Here is a 20,019-nt window from a genome sequence, read left to right as displayed (position 1 = left end):
TTTCACTTTATGCATTAACGATCTAGATGAAGGAACTGAGGACATTCTGGCTACATTTTCAGACAATACAAAGATAGATAGAGGGACAGGTAGCATTGAGGAGGCGGGGACAATGCAGAAGGAAGGATTTGGACACGTTAGGAGAGCGGGGAAAGAAGTGGCAGATAGAGTACAGTGTGGGAAAGTATGAGGACAGTCACTTTGGAAGGAAGAATAGAGGTATGGGCTATTTTCTAAATGGGGAGAAAATTCAAAAGTCTAAAGTGCAAAGAAACTTGGGAGTTTTAGTCAAGGTAAACTTACAGGTTTAATCAGTAGTTAGGAAGGCAAATGCAATGATGCATTTATGTTGAGAGAACCTGAATATAAAAACAGGTGTACTTCTGAGGCTCTATAAGGCTCTGATCAGACCACATTTGAGGTATTGTATGCAGTTATAGACCCCATATCTCAGGACGGATGTACTGGCCCTGGAGCATGTTTAGAGGAGGTTCATGAGAATGGTCCCAGGAATGAAAAGCTTAACATATGAGGAATGTTTGAGGACTCTGGGTCTATACTTGATGGAGTTTAGGAGGATGAGGGGGATCTAATTGAAACTTACAGAATACTGAATGCCCCGGACAAAGTAGATGTTGGGAAGATCTTTCCATTGGTAGGAGAGACTAGGGCTTGAGGACATAGCCTTGGAGTAAAGGAAAACCCTGTTAGAATGGAGATAAGGAAAAACTTCTTCAGTCAGAGAGTGGTGAATCTATGGAATTCATTGCCACAGAAAGCTGCGGAGGCCAGGTGATTACGTATATTTAAGACCGAGATAGATAGGTTCTAAAGTATCAAGGGTTACAGGGTGAAAGCAAGAGAATGGGTTGTGAAACCTATCAGCCATGATTGGATGGCAGGGCAGACTTGATGGGCTGTAATTGGCCTTAGTATAAATAGATTAAGATAGATTGAAGAAGTTGGAACTGTTCTGCTTGGAGCAAAGAAGGATGAGAGAAGATTTAAAAGAGGCTTCCAAAATCATGAGGAGGCTGGACAGATTACGTAAAAAGAAGCTGTCCCCAGTCATAAAAGAAATAAAGAATAAGATGGCCTAGATTTAAAGTGATGTGCAAGCGAAGTAAGGGCAATGTGAGAAAGAACATTTTCATGTAACGAATTGTTAGAGTAAAGAATGCACTGCCTGGAAATGAGGAGGCAGGTTTCATTAATGCATTCAAGAGAGCATTGGATGATAATTTAGATAGAAATGGTGTACAGGGATATGGGGAAAGGATAGGAGATTGGTATTAATGGAAAGGGTGCAGGATGGGCTGAATGGCATCCTTCTGAGTTGTAATAATTCTGTGATTCTGTGTGCCTAATTTTTTTTATAATGCAAGCATGTTATGTTCTTATCAAATTTAGGTTTCAGCACTTTTTTGACTTTATTAGTTTGGAATCCTCTGTTTGTTCCTTAAAAGTAAAACTTTTTTCCCTTCCTGAATTTTCTATTCCTTCTATTACATTGTTGATCTTCATATCACAGTTTCCCATTTGTATGTAAGATACCATAAATATTTGCCAGAACTGCTGTTTATTGGATCTTTCATGCAGCTAAGTAAGTTATAGGGTCATTGGAATGCTTGAAATTCTACCATAAATATGACTGCCTTCATGGTCTTAAAATATTTTTCTAACTTCTATGATCAAAGTACTGATTCCATAGCATTTCTTCTTCTTATGAACATGCTAGAAATGTCAGATTAGGTTTCTTTCTGAGGGTACTAAATTTTAATTTATAAGCTTCAGGGGCAAGCTCATAAATATTGACTATTGCTTTTTTAACAGTTTCATAGTCTGCAGGTCGTTCTTTTGACAAACGGGTGTATTTTCACAGCTGTGTCAAAAACACTGTAGTATTAAGGTCCAAATATCCTTTGGCCAATTCATCTTCCCAGCTATGTTCTAAATAAAAATGAAATAGTTTTCAACAGTGTTCCACAAATTTAGAGACTAAAAGCAGGTATCTTGTTAAATCAAATCCCTCATTGGAGTCAGACTCACCTCTCAGTTACAACCTGTTCATTCTTCCGTTACTCTAAACTTCTGTCTCTCCAAATCATGTTGTCCAAGTGCTGTCTCTTTGAAGATGAAGTTTTTAAAATTCCATTTCTCTTTGTAATTTTCTCTCTTCCTCCAGTTTAAGCTTTCTTATATTGCAGAATACTTTCCCTATCTTCAAACTACCTTTCTGCTGCTCTTTTTATTTTCTTTGTTTTTTTCTTTGTCCATTATCTTAAGACTTCTCACTTCTCTTGCTTTCTCTTTTCCCTCCAAATCATTCATTTTCCATTTCAAAATTAATTTTAGCAAATTCAAGCAGTCACATTTAAATTTCAACTTTCCTTTTAATTTTAAATGAGCCTGAAGCATTTTATCCTTTTTTCTGCTTTCTTTTCTGCCTTCAATTTTTCTGCTGACTGTTTGTATATTCTGAATTAAAAACATTTCAAATTATGCAACATTACATTTTCTGGTCTCAAAAAAGTGTTCACATCCTTCAAAACCATTTTGAAAGGCCATTCTATGTTTTATGCTTCTCAGCAACATTTCTGTTCCATGTCCAGTGCCTCCATGTACTTGTTTCTTTCAAAGATTTGCAGATCCTTCTCAGATTCCATGAACATCTATTCCACCAAGTGACACTACTTTGTAATGATCCCAACTGTTTGTAACACTGAAGAAGTCAGATCTTAGACTGGAACCTGACTTGATTGATCAGAAGGTTTATTTTTGCTGTATGGGTATTGTGGTGATCCATTGCTTAAACATATTCATGTAAGGCTGTTGAAGTTCTGTTCTGCGAACAAAAGAATACAAGTTTAGTGCATAAAATGAAAGCAACAAAACTATTATGTACATGGCTATTTATAAAAAATCTTAACATAAACGTTAAAACAAGAGATTCAACCTTTTTACCCAACAATATTCTTTCCGTCACCACCCCTAGTGAATTATCTTTTCTTAAATGTAAGGTATTTTACTCATCAGACTCTTTCCAATTTTGATGGCCTAGACACTTCTTTGCAGCTCTTCAGAAAGTTATTTGGAACTGTGACTTGAATACATCAATTTCAACAACGCATGTAATTCAAGTTCCTGCAGGACACCTGTAGTGTGCATGGGTGGAATATTAGTGAGTTCCTAAACAGACCAGAGACCATTAATTTAGCTTTTGCCTTCCTTTTAGTTCAGTAGAATCAAGAGTTCAGTCCAGTGGGGTGCGCAGTTTTCTCCAAGCAGAGAATCAAGTTTTAATTTGGGGAACACAGTCATCCTAACTGAAGTGTTATTAGTTCTTGCAGTTTCCAGAGTTTGTCCAGAAGTCTTAATTTGTTCGAAGTAAAACAATGTGTGCCATCAGAATTGTGTAAGATTCATGCCAGCAGATTTTGAATGGACTTGTAAAACTGTCCCAACAGTCCAAGGAAAATTAACTACAAAGAGTCAGTAAAGTAAAAATTAGATAGTTAAGTGAAAAGTTATATTTCTCTCTGGAATTGGTTATGTGTAAAATGGCAGTATTAGAAACAGGTTGAAGCTTTGTTTTGTTATTTGTGTTAAGATCTTTACATCTGTCATACATACATAAATATTGCTATGCTTTTTTTATTTTGTTGAATAAATTTACATTTTGGTAAAGAACACCTGCAGCTTTGTATGAACAGCTGCCATGGTAACCAACTTCAAAAATGAGACATGGATCTAGCAAGCCAGGTTTCATTCTGGGATCTGACTAGTCCATTATTGCCCTCAGTTAACATCAGAACAGACATGATTTCTTGGAAATGATGTTTGAACTCACTTTGTTCAGAGATTACTTTCTGACCTTTCAAAGAAAATAAGTTATTTTCACAGTACGAAAAACAAAATCTATTACATGTTATAGTAATGATTAACATGTGCTATAGATTCTTATCATATGGGTAAGAAAGAAGACAAATTGGATGCTGGCTAATATTGAGATGAGGATTGAGGTAAACTTGAAGAAAGCCAGAAAAGAGGAAAGACAACGCCACTTATTTTCAGCTATGTTGACAAAAAAGGAACAGATGCATCTTTTTGAGTTTTGTCCACAATTTCTTCATAACTGGTCAAATTTCTGTAATCATTGCCTGGACATATAATTAGTTCTCTTCCACTCTGCCACTATTTCTTGTTTATATTGGTGAGCTAAGATTTGATCGGGAACAATTAATGTATATGAAGTCAATAAACAATGTTTCTGTAGCAACTTGATAAATTTTGCAGAAATTTCATTCCTTCTCATTTTAAGACTGATAGTGGGCATTATTTTTTACCATGAACATGCAAACCGAAAATTTAATCTTGGATACTAACAATCACAATAGTTTTTGCTTCCAGTATCAATGTGCTTTCAAGAAAACTAAAAAAAAACTTCCTCTTTCCCTTCAAGAAAAAAAATCTTTTTAATGTGCAATGGTGATAATTTTAGCAGATTCAAAATAAAAAAAAATGAGATCTGGGTTTTGGCTTAAGACTGAGGAATAACAATAATCACTTTCTGGAAATCACTTTAAAGGTGGTTAATCCTGACTCATGAAAGCCTGCCTGCCAGCAAATCAGGAATGTGATGAGTAAATTCTACTTCCCTGAAAGAAGCTTGCCAGCTTCCTGGATAAAATAGCCCCCTTCACCAGCAACCTACCCACCACTGCAGGATGCATTGCAGCAACTTGCTAAACCTGTTCCAACAACACCTTTAACCCTCATAATTTCTTCCACTTGGAAGGACATGAGCAAGAAATGCGTGGGACCAATACCATGGCCAGCAAGTTTGGCTCAATGCCACAAATATCCCACCTTGAAATTATATTGCTGTTCCCTTACTATTGTTGTGTCAAAATGCTAGAGCATTCTCCCTTACAACACTGTGAGTATACTTAGACCAGAAAAATGTAGCAGATCAAGAAGGTGTCTCATGACTAGCTTGTCTGCAGCAATTAATGATTGGCAACACATGTTGGCCTTGCCAACCACACTGTCATTTCGTGAAGAAATGGAGGAGAAACTCAGATACATCCCTGGAGGTACTTGGTTGTGTAACCTGATATAATTTAATAATTTCGTTTTAATTTACATGTATGAGAAATGTGTCCTTGTTCTTTTAAAAGATAGTGTGTTTCAGCATCAGTTCCTATGTCTCTGTTGAAATAGGGTGAAGTTTACTTGCTAAATATCCTATTGAAGATGGGTCAATCAATACGAAGCAATTTAGTGAAATCCTGAGTAAATCCTTAGGATTCATTTTATGCCTTATATATCTCCTGAGGGACTATGCTAATCTAATGAGACCTTTTCACCTCTCAGAGTATTTGATTTTGCTTTGTTCTGATGAAGTGCTCTGATGATCGATTGCAACCTGGCAACATCAAACAGCAAATCTGTACAAAACACAAGTAATTCTGCCTCAATCAGATTTATAACACAATTTATGTATTGGAGGAATTTGTGCTCCATTTTTATTTTATGGGTTTGCTTTGTTCTAATGTTTTTATCTTTATACTTGGAGCTTTTGTTTGTGTTCATACTATATCGCACATTGGGAAATTTATATCAGCCCATGGGGCTGATGTACAAAGTTTCAATATCATGATAATTTGATCTCTACTCTTTAAATGCTGTGCATTATTGCATAGCTTTCTGATTATCTTGTGTGATAATGGGGAAAGAGGCCATGACTAGCAGTGGAATAAAAGAGGGAAGAATGATCTTAGACACTGATTTAGAGACTTTGCTGCAAGAAATTTGGTGAAAAGGATTATCCCTTTTCAAGAAATTGGCACAATAAAGAGCACAACCAGTGCACAATGAATGTAGACAACAGTAAATGTTGTCTCATTGTATTCTGAGCAGGTGGAGAAGAAATTTGCCGAACTGTGAATAATTTCAAAATAAATGAACCAACACTTGGCTTTATTTTACTCTGTTGTCTATAACTGTGACTGGGCTTCGACCTAACTTGATACATCTCATGGAGGGAAACCATGCATTTTGCTGATGGTTTATCATTTTTGAATTTGACAAGTATACCTTGGCTGTTCCTGAGAATTGTACAATCTGTTATATAAATCTGTTGATTCGTGTAAATGTGCCTAGCATCAAGAATGGAACCAGTGCAAAGTACCAATGTGGATTTCTATCAAATTTCCTATCAGGAATAGATTATACACAATAAAAGGCAACATATGGGGTGGCACGGTGGCTCACAGTGCCAGGGACCCGGGTTCGATTTCAGCCTTGGGCAACTGTCTGTGTGGTATTTGCACATTCTCCCCATGTCTGCGTGGGTTTCTTCCAGGTTCCTCCCACAATCCAAAGATGTGCAGATTAGATGAATTGGCCGTGAAAAATTGCCCATAGTGTTCAAGAATGTGTAGGCTAGGTGCATTAGTCAGGGGTAAATATAGGACAATAGGGTAGGGTAATGAGTCTGGGTGAGGTACTCTTCGGAGGGTCGGTGTGGACTTGTTGGGCCGAAGGGCCTGTTTCCAAACTGTAGGGATTCTATGATTCTATGTGCAACTAAGAAGAGATCACTACAGTTGCAATATTTTTTCCTTAAAATGAAATAGCCATTGAAATTCTGGGATTGGAGGTAACAGAGGGACTGAAGGAAGGATAATGTCAAAGATCGCTGCGTCTATGTTTGTGGCTAATGTCGTTTAAGTTTCATCCTGATTTTCTTATTAACTTACTCACTCATTCACTTTCTCGTTTGCAGGTAGATATTGCAAAATGACAACCTAATGTCTTACCATGTGACTTCATGTTGCAAAGGTTGCTTCTTTGCTAACTTTCTGAAGAATGTTATCCTTGTGTTGTTTTTAGGTGCCCCAGCAGAGAAAGAGCACCAACCAAGATCTCACAGCACCATGTGTAACCCATTCTTAATCTGGCAAACATTATATCTAATGCTGAGGAAAAGACCATTAGTGAAGGTCAAGTGAAGAGCAAAGCACAGTTAATGAGGTACACAAGCAGGTGAAATTGCAAAATATGTAACCTGCTGGACAGAGGACCAACACAAAAGATTCCTTCAGTTGTGCTCAACTTTTCAGATTATAAGGGTCTTTCTAGAAGTACATTAGTAGTTCAAAGTTAATACAGCATGGAATCATTTTAGAGTATGTAATTAAGCTTTTCAATTGGAGAGTATCACAAGTTAATTATACATCAGGAATTAATTTATGGCTCATCTAAATTTAGCCATTTAGAAAGACTCCAAAGTGTTCCTCCCTTTTACCACTTCTTCATCTCTCACTTGCTTTCAGGATTTTTGCTACCACTTTACTATGTGGATTCCATTTGTTGATCATGCTAAGATAAAAAATAATTTCATGTTCTTCTTGAGTTCTTTGCCTGACGGCAGATCTGGTCTATGGCATCGCAATCATGGGTTGGTCTAAGATGCAGGTTTTGAATCAACAGCAGCTGATACAGTGATGAAATCCATGTTGTTGGTACCAATCTGATCCATACTGATCATCCATCAACTGCCCTTCAAGGAATCTGGATTGGTGTAGGCAATATATTTTGTACAGTTGTGTGTTGTAACTGTAGATAGTGATAGTAGAGGCTCCAGTTCTTACTGTCTGCCATTGACGGATGTTGGAAGGATTTTAAAAAAATGATATTCCATCCTCCCAGTTCTGAGGAAGGATCACTGGAACCAAATTATTAACACTGATTTCTCTCTACAGATACTGCCAGACCTGCTGAGTTTTCTAGCAATTTCTGTTTTGGTTTCTGATTTCCAGCATCAACAGTTCTTACAGTTTGCATTTGTTATTCCATCTGTTTAGCCATGTTACAAATTACCTTTCTTGGTCTTCGAGACCTGGAGTAGAATTTGAACTCAGATCTTATAGCTCAGAGGCAGGGATGCCACTTTCTGTGCCAAAAAACACAGTCTTTCTGTTTAAAGTCTGAAATTAATAAGTCCTTTTACTATCTGTGTTTTTGACCTTATTCTCACATTTTAACCTAATATAATTCTGTTTTTTTAATTCCTTTTCCAACAACTATTCTTTATACCTGTACAAGGTTACCTTTGGAAATATCCCCATTTCAGTCTGACAAAGGAAAGTGTCTTTAATTTTTTCAAATACCTTAGACTTTTCAAATTAGGGAAGAGTTTTCTCACTCTTCATATTCTCATATGTGTGTCTGCAAAATCTACAATCCTCATGTCAACATTTCTGGGTGACTGACTATCACCTGCCTTACTGATATCCAGCAGTTTGTTTCCACTCAGCTGTGTAACCATGCTCAGGGAGAGACTAAGGGAGTAGCTAAGTAATGCTGGGAATTGGCATTGATGATGGATGTATATCTTACCATGATGCCATATCAAAAACTTCCAACCACTTCTGTTAAATAATTAGTAATGCATTCTTTGGCATCCTAGTTCAATCAACTGTTGTATCAATTCCCCAGTGCATGTAGTCCAATGATCATCCACTGATTCAGCTTGAGTTCTATTCTGTGGGGTTAGCATTTCGCACATAATAACTGCCCATCTGAGCTTTTGCTCCTATTGGAAAACATTTTAGAAGGAGCAAGTGGTTAGTAATTAGAACGCACATACATTATTACAAATTTAACATGTCTTCATAACATCACTATGTACACATTATGATCTCTTTAGAGACTGATAACTTTCATAGAGAGATCTGACCTTCCACTTATCAGATGAGCCAATAACATGCCAAGACTTCACACTTTAAAATTAAATAAACACTACTGACTAAACACGTTTCACTTTATAGGCAATTCACACTTTAATCTATAGAAACAAACAGTTCCTTTTACTTTTCACTCTCCATAGAATTACATTTCTTATTGCAAACAGTTCACAGTTGCTCCCAGGGTTGCTTCCATTTTATTTTCCCAGCCAGGTAACTTCTAACGCCAAAACTGCCTCTCACAATTTGGGTCATACAATAGATTTCTTCCTCTAGTTCCAGACTAGAGGTCTTCTCGCCTCCTTTAACTCCTCATAAACTCAGTCTGAACATGACTTCCCATTTGCATTCTTTGCGGTGGACAACAGAGACAGCATTTTCTCTGCTAAGCTGCAGGCCTGGCTGATTGTATCTCTTACTGTTTCCTCTTAGTTGGCTACAATACAAGCAAGACAAAATCATACCCGTTGATTGTGATATTCATGGACTTAGAGGAAGCACTATTTTATCTCCTGTCTCTTCTTTTCCAATTCCTTTTCACCTTTGAAATAAAAGAATAGTTTAAGCATAAAGGGGTGGCATGGTGGCTCAGTGGTTAGCACTGCTGCCTAACAGCACCTGGATCCCAGGTTCAATTCCAGCCTTGGGCGACTGTCTATGTGGAGTTTGCACGTTCTCCCTGTGTCTGCATAGGTTTTCTCCGAGTGCTCCGGTTTCCTCCCATAGTCCAAAGATGTGCAGGTCAGGTGAATTGGCCATGCTAAATTGCCCATAGTGTTATGTGCATTAGTCAGAAGGAAATGGGTCTGGGTGGGTTACTGTTCAGAGGGTTAGTATGGACTGGTTGGGCTGAAGGGCCTGTTTCCACACTGTAGGGAATCTAATCTAATCATAGCTGTTTCCAACTTAATCCATAGCACCTTTCTGGGACTTTGGGAGGCTCGGGGTCTATACATTCTCGACTTAGGAACTATTGGCATTGTGCCCGTATGTTAATACCTTGCACCTCCCTCTTAATAATGTTATCTAATTCTCTCTGATCTATAACACTTGAACCTCTGGACTTAATGTGAGAGTGATTCCAACACAGGACACATCGCAGCTTTCATTTACATTACATGTAAAGCTACTGTCCCAAACTATAATAATGTTGTATACCTAAAAACTTGTGGGAAGATTTGTAGCTCGGGTGCTTGTTGTTGTGGTTCTGTTCGCCGAGTTGGGAATTTGAGTTGCAGACGTTTTGTCCCCTGTCTAGGTGACATCCTCAGGGCTTGGGAGCCACCTGTGAAGCGCTTCTGTGTTGTTTTCTCCGGCATTTATAGTGGTTTGTCTCTGCCGCTTCCGGTTGTCCATTCCAGCTGTCCGCTGCAGTGGCCGGTATATTGGGTCCAGGTCGATGTGTTTGTTGATAGAATCTGTGGATGAGTGCCATACCTCTAGGAATTCCCTGGCTGTTCTCTATTTGGCTTGTCCTATAATAGTAGTGTTGTCCCATTCGAACTCATGTTGCTTGTCATCTGTGTGTGTGGCTACTGAGGATAGCTGGTCGTGTCGTTTCATGCCAAGAAACTACATTCTTAAAACATAATAATCAAGTAAAGTTTTAATTGGAATAATGTGTTATGCATTGTAAAGATAAACCAAAGTTGATGTGATTGACACAGATAGGTCCATCTGGTAAAAGCACCCTATGTATGAAAGCACATTATGCATGATATTCTGGCAGTTTTATTAATACTTCTGGGTAAAAATGCAACTTATATAAATAATGCCATCATTTCTGTGGTATACAGGGTGGAGTTGGGGGGGGGAGAGCTATAATTGTCATGACGTAAAATGGACTGCATGTCTGGTCAGTGTTTTTAGGATGTACACAGTTTCATGTCAGTGTTGAATGCTTTGTCACTTGGAATTGGATTTGGAAAAACATTGATATTCTCAATGAGACTGATTATACATATTCTCAACCAGTGATGTTTCTTTAGCAACAATGAGACTCTGTTTCAGAAATCTACGAAAGGGTACCTATCCCTCAGAGTGATTACTGATGCGAAAACTAGCAATGTTAAAACTGTGCACTCGGGCTTGCTCTCTGAGACTCGAGTACAAGCATCTTGTTAGGTTAGAGTAGAGGGCAGTTTGGTTTACTTTACAACTCTGTTTTGCTATCTCATCTGTGTGATTAAAGCAGAAGCTGCAGTGACATTTCTCAATTTTGTTACGTGCCATAAGGTAATGTTTCTTAAGCTTTCTGTCATTAAAATGCTTAGTTTATACCTTGTTTGCATAGAGATAAAGATCTTTCATGACATTAAATTCTGACAAACTGAACTCTTCAATGATTATTGTTTTATTAACAAATACCATATTGATGAATCCCATCAAACACACAATTTTATGACCAAATTATATGTTAGAAACTTAAATTACTTTGAGGAATAAATATATACAGCTATTCTTATCTTGCTAATAAGGTAACAATAGGCTGCATATTTTCTGTACATTAAGGTGGAATTGCTTTTCTGGTTTCTCCTCAGATCTTTGGACAGGAAGTTGCAACGACCTTTGCTGGCAAAGTCTCGAACCCTTCCCAGTATTCCACAGTCGCCAACTGTTACAAGAGCGCACAAAGAATTGTTATCTGACAGCAACGATGGCAGAAGTCAGAGTAAATTGTTACTTGCAACTGAAAGTCAAAAGGGATATCGAGTGCCATCATTTGGTGAGTTGAAAGTTAAGTTTGTACTTAAGGCCAACTAGTGTGTCATTCAGTACTTTTATAGTATAATGTTGTAAAATATCACTTTTTAAAGCAGTCAGTGGGTTTACACAGTAAAGAACTGTGTAAAGTGACTATATTTTTGTTTTATTCATGTTTGTAGTGCACTATTTGAAGTCATTTTATTTTCACATTCTGTTAAGAGGTTCACAGTTTTGGTTGCTAACCAAAGCTCATTGTTTAGAACAGCACCAAGACTGGAAAAATTACAGAAGCTGTTGAGATAAGTTAAAACCATTGAATTAATTTATTTCACATTAACTTTTTAAACCTTTTGGTCGGGACATAGAAGGCATAGGAACAGAATTGGGCCATTCACCCTCTCCAAGCTAAAATAGAGTGAAGAACTGCAGGTGCTAGTGATCTGAATAAAAACAGAAAGTTCTGGATAAACTCAGGGCGTGGCAGCATTTATAGAGAGAAAGCAGAGTTAATATTTCAAGTCCAACAATTCTTGGTCAGAATTGTTCTGATGCTAACTTGAAATGCTAACTCTTTTTCTCTCCAAAGGTACTGCCAGATCTCCTGAGGTTCTCCAGCACTTTGTTTTTGTTTCAGCCTCTCCAGGCTGTTCTCATTATGGCTGATCTTTATATCAATTCCACTTATCTGACTTTTCTCTGTATCTCTCGACACTGTGATTCAACAAATACCTATTAATCTAATTCTTGAAAACATAAGGAAAGACAGGAGGTGAAGAATTCTGTAGTTTAGAGGCCTGAGGAGCAAGTGAATTCGGAATTGCTGATGAGTTTTAGTTTTAATGCAGAAAGATTGTGGTGTTTTTGAATCCTTGAATGGACAGGAGGGCAAAATTCAATGCAGCATTGTTCACAGCACTTGTTAGGAATTAAAGAGAAAGGAGGGAAGAAGAAAAGTGTTACTGGAGAGAAGGATTTAGTAACATTTCAGTGCAGTGAAGACTATGAGCGAATTGGTCGCAATTGACACAATGAGCCTACGATTCATAAAGCAAAAGCAAAAATTCAACAACTATAGATACCTAATTTTTAAAGCATTATATTTCAAGGGTAATCTTAATTTTCTGCCCACCTGTCCCGGAGCTAAGAAGAATGTGAAAAATAACAATTCCAAGATCAACAGTTCTCACAAACTATAAAGGAATTAATGAACATTTCTAATGGGATTAACTACCGTTCAAATTATGACAAACAAGGGCACTGTTTATTTTTAAAATGCTGGTTTTTCTTCTGATACTTCTATTTCAGATGGGATTGAATCACAAAAATACAGTAACAGCAATAAAAGGATATAGTTAGCATTTAATTTCAGCAAATGGCTGGCAGTTTTCAGATGTTGTTTAACTTTAGATCTTTCTTAAGTCTGCTATTTGATAAGCACTGAGTTGTAACATTGAACAGAGTTGTGATTGCATCTCAGTTGTAACTGTATTTGTTGTTCTTTTTGTTTATTCATTCAGTGTAGCCGAGTAAATTTGTTGCAGGAAGTTGTTGCTGAAGATTGAAAAGACTTCCACCTTGAATGATGATCATGGATTGCTAACTTGTTCAACTATCTTAAACCAAGTTACACCTGTTTTTAAACTACATATACTGTGATTTTTCTCAGTACCTGTTGCTGCAATTGCATATACTATGGGATTATTTACTGATGTGGAAATTGAAGTTTTAGAAATGTAGGCTAGGTATAAGAAAAATTGTCCTGAAAAACTTATCAGATAGATCTACAGTTGCAAATCAAAGGAGCAGTCATTGTGTTGGAGGGACGTTGTGAGAGGCATTCACACGGAGAATTATTGTAGTCTTTCTGACCCTCTCCCCCTCTCTCTGACATTGCTCCTGTCAGAACCTGTGTTTGATTTGACCTTTTTTTGCGAAAGGGGTGTATATGGGGATGTTGCAAGTATTTGGAATGGCATCACTAAGTTGCGATAGAGTTGATCGGGTTTTCAAATTAGTTATGTTATTCTAAATTTGGTTTTCTTTTGTTTGTGTATAAATAAATCCTGTTTAGTTTAAAACTAAGTGGTTGGTCCAGCTGCATCCCTCCTGGAAAATCCACTCTTACCTTTCTAGTTGTTTTAAGCAGGTTTAGGGTTTGGTCTACCCTCTTCAAATGTTTTGAGGGGTTCTGGCCTGATCCATAACACCTCAAACAGTGACATTGTATCAATCAGCTCAAAAAATATGCAGCACTTCATTTTCAAGTTAGAAAACTCTCCTACCTTTTCATTTATAGAATTCCAACTCACATTTTAATTTATGTTTTCAAAAAATAAAAATGTGATCTCTCACAAGAAATAAATATATCAGCCATGCTTTAGTTGCATTGGGATACCCATTGTTTGACTGGTAAATTCCAGTTGACTCGAGAATATTGGCTTTAATTGTCCCTTTATTTTTGTTAATAGGCCACCCACTGTCTCTTTTCTTTTCTCCTCCTTTCCTTTTTCTAACACTAACCCTGCCATTTCCCAAATGGGAACATGCTGACAACCAGCATGGCTGCCTGGCTTGCTGTGTTCTTCCAGCCTCCTGTTTATCTACTATCTGACAATTATTTTGCTCTTCTCCAGTGTTGCTCTGATGTCTTGTAACCAAATGAGGAGCGGTCATTTTTAAAACCTCTTAGTGAGTTGCAGCAAAGTTTTTCTTGACATTTTTTCATTTTTAGCACCTAGCTATCACACTTCAATTAGATTTGGTTATCCAAAGCAAAAATGGAGAGTCAATTCCAATGATTTCATAATTGAGGGACAGTGAAGATTTAATAGTTTATTATTTGTTCTGAAAAAAAAAAGTGACATGAAACAGGCAGTAGAGTTTGTAATGAGCTTACAAAGAAGGAGGATGTACAGTGCAGATGAGAAGTTAATGGAGTTAAACGCAGTTAAAGATCTTGGAGCCCTTCAGGATTTGAAAATGAAATGCCTTGAATCCAGTTCTTTTATTGTTCCATTTCTTGAGCAATGGCACAGTTTGCAAATCTTAAGCTTTTAGTGAACATTTTTCCAAGTTGCTTTTTCATTGCATTGAGTTTGCGACAGAACAGCTTTCAGTATTATTGGGTTTATCAGGTCGTGTGCATGTTCTCTCTTGATCAAAGGCTGCTGTTCTTATGCTATTCCTTTGCAATGTTGGTGTTTCTGTTACTGTTTCAATTTGAATAATTGTAGGCAATGTTTCATCTCTCAATGTGTGCAGTTATTGTGCAAATGTGAGTAAAACAGGGATTACAAATTTCTTGATACCTCACTGAGTTTTAATGCCTCTTGATTAAAATGCTAATTACAGGGCAGATGGTTTTGTTCGTTCCATCTTGGTTGCTCGGGCTTATCCATAAATCTTAGCAGCCATTTTAGGTTAGCGGTTTCCTTTTTAAAAACCATTTTGAGTCCATAAAATCTCTGCTATTAAACTCAAATAGCGAAAGTTGAATAATTAATTGATAGTCCATTTTCACAATGATTTTAACAGAAGAAATGAAACGTCTAAGAAATGCATATTTAGAATTACATATTCTGAACAGTACAATTTATTCTAGAAATCTTCCCCCTTTTAGATTAGAGAAAGGAAATGGGCAATTATTAGTTTCATAGTTGGATTATAAATGTATTTCATTAAATATAAGTTGCAATATGAATATCCATCGCAGAAAACTAGTATGCAGGTATGGCAGGTAATAAGAAAGGCAAATGGAATTTTGGCATATATTGCTAAAGGAATAGAGTATTAAAGTAGGAAAATGTTGTTGCAACTGTACAAGGTATTAGCGAGACTGCACGTGGAGTATTCTGTACAATTTTGGTCTACTTACTTGAGGAGGGATATAGTTCTTTTGGAGGCAGTACAGAGAAGGATCACTAGATTCTTTCTATAGATGAGAGGTTTGTCTTATGAAGAGAGATTGATTAGTTTAGGCCTGCACTCTATGAATTTAGAGTGAGAGGAGATCTACTTGAGGTATATAAGATCCTAAAGAAGTAGATGTGGAAAGGATGTTTCGTTATGTGAGGTAGTCTAGGAAAGCTTATGGTGTTTAGGGTAACAAGTAGCAGATTTCAAATAGAGATGAGGAGAAACTACTACACTCAAAGGGTCATAAATCTGTGGAACCCACTACCCCGGAGTGCAGTGGATGCCAGGATATTGAGTAAACTTAAGGAGGAGATACATTTTTAATTGGAATTGAGTTGAAAGGTTATGGAGTGTAGTCAGGAAAATGGAGTTACATCTGAGTTGAGATCAGTTATGATCATACCAAATTATAGATTCTTGATCAATAGCGGAATCAAAGGTTATGGGAAAATGCAGGAAAGTGGATATGAAGAATGTTGTATCAGCCATTCTGCAGGCTAGAAGTGCTGAACAACCTGCTAACTAGGCTTTTTTTTTGAATATCCAATCCCAGACTTCGTGAATAATTGATTCTAGATACTGGGCTTATCACTTTACCAAAAAATGTAGCAATTTATTGACAATACAGTAACTTTAGCAGAGCAAAGCTAAGCAACAAGACTAATCTATGTATTATCTATGATTTTAACCCAATAAGCTTTGTTTTCAGTTGGAAATCTGTGAAATAAAAACAGAAAATGCTGGAGTTTGACATCCAGTTCTGAATAAGAGCTATATTGGACTCAAAATGTAAACTCTTGTTTGTTCTCCACAGATGCAGCTAAACCTGCTGAAGTTCTCCAGCATTTTCTGCTTTTATTTCTGACTCGTCTCTTCCCATCCTTGACTTCACTGTTTCTATTTCTGGAGATAGGCTGTCCACAAACATCCATTATAAACTCACTGACTCCCACGGTTATGTTGACCGCACATCCTCATACCTTGCTTCCATTATATCAGTTTCTCCTTTGTTGCATCTGTCCTGATTATGCCACCTTCTAAAGGGTACCTCCAAGATGTTCTCCTTTTTCTTCAAAATGAGGGATTGTTTCCTACCATGGTTTACAGAGCCTTCAGCAGTGTCCATCCCATTTTCTGAATTCTTCCTGTGATCTCAGAGCAACGGTAATGTCCCCTCATCTTCACTTTCCACCTCACCAGTTGCTACATTCAAGGGAGCTTCCTCTGCCATTTCAGTTACCTCTACCAGGATACCACATCAAACAAATTTTCCCCTTCCCTTCACTTCTCTCCATTGTCAGCATTCTGCAGGGACCATTCCCTCTGCAAAATTCAGGTTCAGTTCTCTATTCCTCCCATCACATCTTCACCTCTATGGCACTTTCTATGCAATCACAGATGGGAAACACTCCCTTTTACCTCCTAATTCACTGTAAAAGGGCCTAAGTGCACCACCAGATGAAACTGTGGTTTACCTGTACTTATTTCGATCTACTGTTCTATATTTACTGCTCAGAATGTGTCCTCCTTTACATTGGCGAGACTAAATATCGACCACATGAATAGTTTGCGGAACACCTCCACTCTGTACATTAAAAGGGCCCAACTTCCCAGTTGCTTGCCATTTCAATAGATTATTCTGCTCTCCTGCTAATATTTCCATCCTGGACCTGCTGTAGCATTCCAAAGAAGTGCAATGAAAACTGTGCCTCATTTTGTGCATAGGAATTTGGCAGTCTTCAGGACTTGATCTTTGCCTTCCAGTTTATTTAAATCCTCCACTAGTGCTTTGCTCTTGTCTTGTTGACTTTGCTCTCAGCTGGAGGATAGCAAATAGTTTCTCCTTGTTCACGAAGGGGAATAGAGACAGCCTGGTAATTATAGACCAATGAGTCTGACTTTGGTTGTGGGTAAAGTGTTGGAAAGGAGTATAAGAGATAGGATTTATAATAATCTAAAATGGAATAATTTGATTAGGAATAGTCAACATAGTTTTTTGAAGGGTAGGTCGTGCTTCACAAACCTTATTGAATTCTTTGAGAAGGTGACCAAACAGATGAATGAGATAAAGCGGTTGATGTGGTGCATATGGATTTCAGTAAAACATTTGATAAGGTTCCCCATGGTAGGTTATTGCAGAAATTACTTAGGCATGGGATTAAAGGTGATTTAGCCATTTGGATCATAAATTGGCTAGTTGTAAGAAGACAGAGGGTGTTGGTTGATGGGAAATATTCATCCTGGAGTTCAGTTACTAGTGGTGCACACCAAGGATCAGTTTTGGGGCCACTGCTGTTTGTCATTTTTATAAATGACCTGGATGAGGATGTAGAAAGATGGGTTAGTAAATTTGCGGCTGGCGCTAATATCGGTGGAGTTGTGGATAGTGGGGAAGAATGTTGCAAGTTACAGAGGGACATAGATAAACTGCAGAGCTGGGCTGAGAGGTAGCAAATAGAGTTTAATGCAGAAAAGTGTGAAGTGATTCACTTTGGAAGAAGTAACAGGGATACAGAATACTGGGCTAATAGTAAGATTCTTGGTAGTGCGGTTGAGCAGAGAGATCTCACTGTCCATGTGCATAGATCCCTGAAAGTTGCCATCCAAGTTGATAGGGTTGTTAAGAAGGTGTATAGTGTATTAGCTTTTATTGGTTGAACGATTGAGTTTCAGAACCATGAGGTCATGTTGCATCTGTACAAAACTCTTGTATGGCTGCACTTAGAGTATTGTGTACAGTTCTGGTCGCTGCATTATAGGCAGGATATGGAAGCATTGGAAAGGATGCAGAGGAGATTTACCAGGATGTTGCCTGGTATGGAGGGAAGGTCTTATGAGGAAAGGCTGAGGGACTTGAGGCTATTTTCGTTAGAGAGAAGGTTGAGAGGTGACAATAGAGACATACAAGATGATCAGAGAATTAGATATGGTGGACAGTGAGAACCTTTTTCTTCAGATGGTGATGGCTCGCATGAGGGGATATAGCTTTAAACTGAGGGGTGTTAGATATAAGACAGATGTCAGAGATAGATTCTTTACTCAGAGAGTAGTAAGGACATGGAATTCCCTGCCTGCAACAGTAGTAGACTCGCCAACTTTAAGGGCATTTAAATGGTCATTGAATAAACATATAGATGATAATGGAATAGTGTAGGTTAGATGGGTTTCAGATTGGTGTCACAGGTGGGCGCAACACCGAGGGCCAAAGGGCCTGTACTGAGCTGTAATGTTCTGTGTTCTATGTTCTGTAGTGGTCTACTTTTTCCATTTTCACAACTATCATTTACCTACCTATTCTAGATCTCTATTTTTCTTATCATCATTAATACTCCCTTTGTCTTTTGCTCTGGGCACCCTTCTCATCTATTCCATTCAGCCCTCCTCTCTTTCTGTAAACAATATGTTCCAGCCCCTTTCAGTTCTGAAGAATCATACTGGAATTGAACTATCACCTCTCTTTTTTTTGTCTCCACAAATGTTGCCAGACTGTGTAATTTACCTGGCATTTTCTGTTTTTATTACATATACTCATCCCTGTTGAGGAATTTTATTATTGAATTTCTTGGTGATTATCTTCTTGATGGCCCTTAGTTGTGCCATTACAATATGAAACATCCTCTCTGTATTCAATGTGTCAAAATTATTCAGAATTTTAAGAACCACAAATGGGTTTCCCCATTAGTTGCCTCATCCTAAGAGAAAAGAAACAGGCTAATCTTTTCCAGATGTATATACCCACTTATTTCTTATATTGTCCTTTTAAGCCCACTTTGTAATCTCCTCAGTGTCCCTATTTTTTTTACAATATGTTGACCAGACTGGAAATGTGCTCTCAGTTTGTTCTAATCAAGGTTCAATATATACTGAACATAACGTTTCTACATTTCAATTCTATCCATTTGGAAATAGAGCCAAATACATAAAAGAACTCAGCCTTGCTTATTTTATCACTTTCTTAAACTGTGATGCAACGTTTTGGATTGATATATTTGTGTTCTAAAATTCCTTAATCAGCTAGATTTGCACCTTCTGTTCTATTCTACCTATCAAAATATACTAGCCCATGTTTATTTGTGTTACACTTAATTTGCCAACTATTTGCCCACTTTGTGGGTTTTTTAACATCTTAAATCCATGATATATGGGTATGGCAGAAGTAGGACATTCAGCCCATTGAGTCTGCTACACCACTTCAACTCCATTTACCTGCCATTTCCCCATAACCCTAATCTCCTTACTGATTAAAACAGCTGTTTGTCTCAGCCTTGAATATACTTAACAACCTAACTTTGACAGCCCTTTGAAGTAATGAATTCCACAAATTCAGTGTCCTTTGTTGGACGAAATTCCTCTTCACTTCTTAAATGTGTGACCCCTTTTGAGATTATGACTTTTACTCCTAGACTGTCCGACAAGGGGAAACTATCTTTATTTATCCACCCTAAGTACAGGTGCAACCTACGCAACATATAAGACAATTTTCCCTTACCTTTTCTCAGTCTAGTGAACTTTCTCTGGACTACCTCCATTGCTAGTATATATTTCCTTAGAGACTGAAAACTGTTCACGGTATTCCAGCTGTGGTCTGACGAGCTTCTTGTGTAGTTTGAGCAAATTCTCCCTACTTTTAAACTCCGTTCCCTTT

General features: G+C 37.6%; 1 protein-coding gene across 4 annotated transcripts in view; it reads left to right on the top strand.

The window, feature by feature from the left end:
- LOC140464494 (ankyrin repeat and fibronectin type-III domain-containing protein 1-like) overlaps window positions 1-20,019 on the top strand; it is a 924,898-nt gene that overhangs the window by 173,723 nt on the left and 731,156 nt on the right. For all 4 annotated transcript variants that reach the window (XM_072559619.1, XM_072559620.1, XM_072559618.1 and 1 more), the window contains one exon: window positions 11,294-11,478. In XM_072559619.1, coding sequence (XP_072415720.1) covers window positions 11,294-11,478 — 185 coding nt within the window. The remainder of the gene's footprint in view (window positions 1-11,293; window positions 11,479-20,019) is intronic.

The sequence above is a fragment of the Chiloscyllium punctatum genome, chromosome 40 (assembly GCF_047496795.1).
Source record: "Chiloscyllium punctatum isolate Juve2018m chromosome 40, sChiPun1.3, whole genome shotgun sequence".
In the NCBI taxonomy this organism is placed as follows: Eukaryota; Metazoa; Chordata; class Chondrichthyes; order Orectolobiformes; family Hemiscylliidae; genus Chiloscyllium; species Chiloscyllium punctatum.
This window is presented reverse-complemented; position numbering and strand designations above follow the sequence as displayed.